At 60.8% G+C, this 4664-nt stretch overlaps 1 protein-coding gene across 3 annotated transcripts in view; it reads right to left on the bottom strand.

Moving 5' to 3' along the window:
* FBXL18 (F-box and leucine-rich repeat protein 18) overlaps positions 1-4664 on the bottom strand; it is a 92741-nt gene that overhangs the window by 72297 nt on the left and 15780 nt on the right. The window contains exon 5 of one of the 3 annotated variants that reach the window (XM_005878946.2): positions 25-246. The exons of 1 other annotated variant lie outside the window; for it this stretch is intronic. In XM_005878946.2, the coding sequence (XP_005879008.1) occupies positions 90-246 (157 nt within the window). In that variant the 3' untranslated portion in view covers positions 25-89. Of the gene's footprint in view, positions 1-24; positions 247-4664 lie in introns of those variants that run through there. One more of the 3 variants, XM_014549998.1, reaches the window with a different exon arrangement.

Consider the following 4664-nt stretch of genomic DNA (forward strand, 5'->3'; position numbering starts at 1 on the left):
AGGCAGAGGCAGAGGCCACACGGCCGCCGAGCAGTCCCGCATCCTCGGCCACGAAAACCACAGGCCGCGGCGGGAGACTGGCTGTCCCTTCACCACCACAGGTTGGGCGGCTCCTCGGCCACTCGGCTCTTAAACAAGGTGATCTCGTCCAGGTGCACCATGGGGACGTCCCGGATGACGTCAGTCAGGCCCTCGTGCAGCAGGGGGAAGATGACGACGTTCAGCGCGGGCCGCTCGGCCTGGAAACTGAACCAGAAGCAAGGTGTGAGCAGGGCCGCGAGGCGCCTCGGGAGGCAGCCGCCGTGGGCCATGGGCTCCGTGAATCCACCTGACTCTCCCACACCCAGGTGATGCAGAGGTGGGCCTCGGCCCTTCCCACGGGGCTGGAGGAGAGGCCCGAGGGGCGGGGCAGGCAGAGGGAGCCTTGCCTGGGGGGAGGTGGTCATGCTGCCATGCGGCACCCCCTGGGTCAGGCAGAGGAATGGAGGCCCAGAGGCCAGCCTGTGGGAAAGCCCCTGCTTTCCTGGGCAGAGGGGGGCGGGTGTCCCAGGAAGGGGAGTGACGCACCTGCAGGGGCTGGAGAGAGGGATGAGGGCCGAACCCCCACCCTGGAGGGGAACAAACTCCCAAGGCAGGTGAGGCAGCAAATCTTCCAGGACAGGAAACAAGGCAGCCGCTGGGAGCCAGCAGCCATCACCTGAACACGTGACAGCATCTGTCACATCACTCCCTGCGCTGCACCCCGGGTCCCCTCCCTGCAGGGGACAGAGTCGAGCGTACCGTGTCCGAGGGGCCTTGGCAGGCCGGGCACTGTGCTAAATGCCAGCAGACACTCCGTGTTGCCCTCTGCGTGGCCGCGCAGTGAGAAGCGGGCTTGGGAAAGTGACGCCCAGGCCACAGGCCTCAGCCGGTCCAAGCAGAGTGCCCCCCGGCCCCGTCCCACGTGCAACTGCCCAGAGACAAAACCAAGTGCCCCCTGGAGCTCAAGGAGAAGGGGGGGCGCCGTGGACCCCCAGGAGTGAGAAAAGACACCCAGAACCTCAGGTCTCAGGCAGCAAGAGGCAGGATGAGCCACACAAAGGGAACCTGGGCATTTGCCCAACAAGCAAGGCCCCCACCGGCGCCTGCTCCACGGAAGGAGGGACCCGCCCCAGCCCCCGCAGGCCCCAGCACTGGGTTAACGACCGTGTAAAGTCGATGCCCGGAAAGACTCATAAAACTTGATGTTTGGGCAATAAAGACGCCGAGGAAGTGCCTCCCAGCCCTGCGCACGCTGTTCTGCTCGAGGCAGCGCTGTGTGGCCGTGAACCCGCGGCACGTCCTTGCCTGCATCCGCCGCGCCCCTGGCCACACTTGAAAGGGAATATGCTCCGAAGTGGGACCTGGTGCAAAGGCCCCTCCACACACACACACACACACACACACACACACACACACACCCGGGCTGTGAGGAGCTGTCAGTGTGCTGAAGGGGATGGGATGGGTTTCTCAGCAAAAGCCAGGAAGGCAGCGGCTGCAGCCCCTCCTCCAGGCCGGCGGCTCTGGGCCGCAGCTGCCCAGGTGGCCAGAGGCACTCGGGGACTGCGCAGAAGGGCACTGGGTGGAGGTGCCACCCCCGGATGAAAGACACTTCCCTCCGAAGGCTATCCCTTCAGTGCGCACCTGGATGAGCCTGGCCTGGGCCAGACCCAGCGAACGCCCAGGCCTCCTCCTGTCCCCACCCAGAGGCGGGCTTTGCAGAGTGAGGCCTAGTCAGTGACCAGACAGTGAGGAAGACGCAAATGCAGAGGAAGAAGTCGATCACTTCCCAGTTCGGGGCTGGGGCTCCCCGGGAGGGAGGCGCGGCTCTGGCCAGGCCGGGCGTGTGCAGGCCATGTGCTCTGTGGACTCTGCTGTGTAACTCACGTATGTGTTCAATTGTGCTTTTGCGTGACTCAAATGTCGTCTGAGGTTTAAGTAAACAGATTCCGTGAGATAAAAAAACTCATTAGAAGCTGGGCTGGTCACTGCGTGGGGACTCGGGACCTGATCCCCATGGGGCTAATCGCATCTCCAACGGCCTCTGGCCTGGAGTCACCTGGGAGCTGACAGTGCCCCCCCCAGGCCTCCTGGAGCACCCCCAGGCCCAGCCTCACCCTCGGCTGCTCTGGGCTGTGCCCCCAGGGCTGTCACTTAGGGACCAGAGGCAAAGCCTACAGACCCAGCACGAAGAGGCACAGGGTCTGCCCTCTGATTCTGAAACCAACACCCGGACTCGGCCGCCTGCTCCCACATGGGGCGAGGCATTAAGACGGGCAGAGGAGGGGCAAGAGGAGACCTGGGGAGGTCACCCAGGGGTCATGGTTGACCTGGCAGAAAGGCCGTCCCTCAGGAGAGCCTGAGAGAAGCGAAAGGGCTCTGCGCTGGCAGCTGGAAGGGTCCCTGCCGCAGGCAGCTCCTGCCCGAGGCCCGTCAGCACACGCGGCTACGCCGCCCTGAGCACCCAGGGGGCGGACAAGCTCCACCTGAGGAACACTTACTGGGTTTGTTTCTCTGCCTGGGAACTGGAAGCAAAATTAAAGATGACAGCGTCTTCCCCCCAAATAAAGGTCTTATGGAAAAGCCAAAGTAACAGGAAATTTTATGCAAGGCATTCGCACTGTAACAACAAAGCTCAAGAAGCTCTGAGGTGGACGGTGGCCAAGAATCCCACAGCCTGTCCCAGCTGGTTTGGCTCAGTGATTCGAACGTTGGCCTACAGACCAAAGGGTCACAAGTTCGGGTCCCAGTCAAGGGCATGTATCTCAGCTGCAGGCTCGATTCCCAGCCCAGGTAAGGGTGTGGGCAGCAACCAATCGGTGTCTCTCTCACATCAATGTTTCTCTCCCTCCCTCTCTCTCTCCTTTCCTCCCTCTCACCTCCTCCCCCCCTTCCACTTGCTCTAAAAATCAATGGAAGCCCTGACTGGTTTGGCTCAGTGGATAGAGCGTCGGCCTGCGGACTGAAGGGTCCCGGGTTCGATTCCGGTCAAGGGCATGTACCTTGGTTGCGGGCACATCCCCAGTGGGGGGTGTGCAGGAGGCAGCTGGTCGATGTTTCTCTCTCATTGATGTTTCTAACTCTTTATCCCTCTCCCTTCCTCTCTGTAAAAAAAAAATCAATAAAATATATTTTAAAAAAAAAAGAATCCCACAGCCAGCCTTGAACTCCCAGAATGCAGCGCGATGCTGCCTGGGGAGGCGGCACCCTCCGTGCTGGAGGCAGGGAAGGGGTGAGAAAAAAGAAAGGCGTTGGGAGAAGTGACAGCCGTCCAGCCTCTTGCTTTTCCTGCTCTCGCTCCGCTTGGTGGCCGGCAGGCCGGGAGCAGGCAAGCCTGAAGCTCTGGTTCCCGTGAGCCAGGGCGCCACCTGCTGGCACTCGCAGGACAGCAGCGGGCACCTCCCTGTGCTGCAGCCAAGGCCTCAGGGCAGGGGACAGGGGCCCAGGCCTGAAAGTGCAGGTGGGCCTGCAGGTCCCCCGCAGGATGGATGCCAAATGGCATTTAGAAAGGTCATCTGGAGCTTTACTGATTGACACAAAAAACCCAGGACGTAGCGTTAAATCAAAAAACGAGACGACGAAAACCGAATGAGAGCCCATCGCGGTCTGCAGGCCCCGGGGCCCTCCTCTTGGTGGAACTGCGGGAGCCTTCACTTAAACATAGCTTGACGCACAGTCTACACCTTCAGAAATGTTATCAACACAGAGTTTTACAGCCAGGGAGGGGGAACCTTCGCCAGGGTTTCTCCTGCACAATTCAGCAGCAAACCGCCAAGAAAACAGGCCCAGTGCAGCCGCCGGCCCGGGCCCAGGACCCTGCAGGCCCCCGGCTGAGGCTCCGTGGGATTCTGAGAGCAGCTGGGGGACACAGAGCTGGAGGAGGAAGTGCCACCGTCCCGGCCACGCGGAAATGAGGGTGCCCACCCTCAGCCCTCCCCCGGGGGTGCGGGGGCATTTCCTCAGGAGCGGACACAAGCTCTGCTCTGCAGCTCCTCTCCAGGAAGCGCACTCGGCCTCCTGATTCTGGGTGCTCGCCGAAGCCCGGTGCAGCTCCGGGGAGGCCGCCTCCCAGGGGAACTGGGCCCTGGTGCAGGCACAGCAGGTAAAGGCCTCACAGAGGCCTGGGGGGAGACGCAGCCCCCGGGAGGACAGTTGTTTTGTTGCTGTTGTTGTTTAAATATATTTTTACTAGAGGCCGATGCACGGAACTCGTGGGAGAGTAGGCCCTCGCAGACCTGGTTGAAGCCAGGCTTTCTGCTGTTCAGTCTATTTGCATATTATGCTTTTATTATTATAGATTGATTTCAGAGAGGAAGGGGGGGAGATGGAAACGTCAATGATGAGAGAGAATCACTGATCGGCTGCCTCCTGCACGGCCCCCTACTGGGATTGAGCTGGCAACATGGACATGTGCTGTTGCCCGGAATCGAAGCCAGGACCCTTCAGTCCCCAGGCCGACACTCTGTCCCCTGAGCCAAACCAGCCAGGGCAGGACAGTTGTTTTTAAATCTGCCGCCTTTGCCCACAACCATCCCAGTAACCACTGCTACTACCTCTAAACAAAGGCAGAGACGTGAGAAATTCAGAGTTCCAAGTTCTCTGCCCCAACTCACAGAAGCAGAAGCAGGACAGAGGCTCCGGAGCTG

This window comes from Myotis brandtii, unplaced genomic scaffold (genome assembly GCF_000412655.1).
Source record: "Myotis brandtii unplaced genomic scaffold, ASM41265v1 scaffold579, whole genome shotgun sequence".
Lineage (NCBI taxonomy): Eukaryota > Metazoa > Chordata > Mammalia > Chiroptera > Vespertilionidae > Myotis > Myotis brandtii.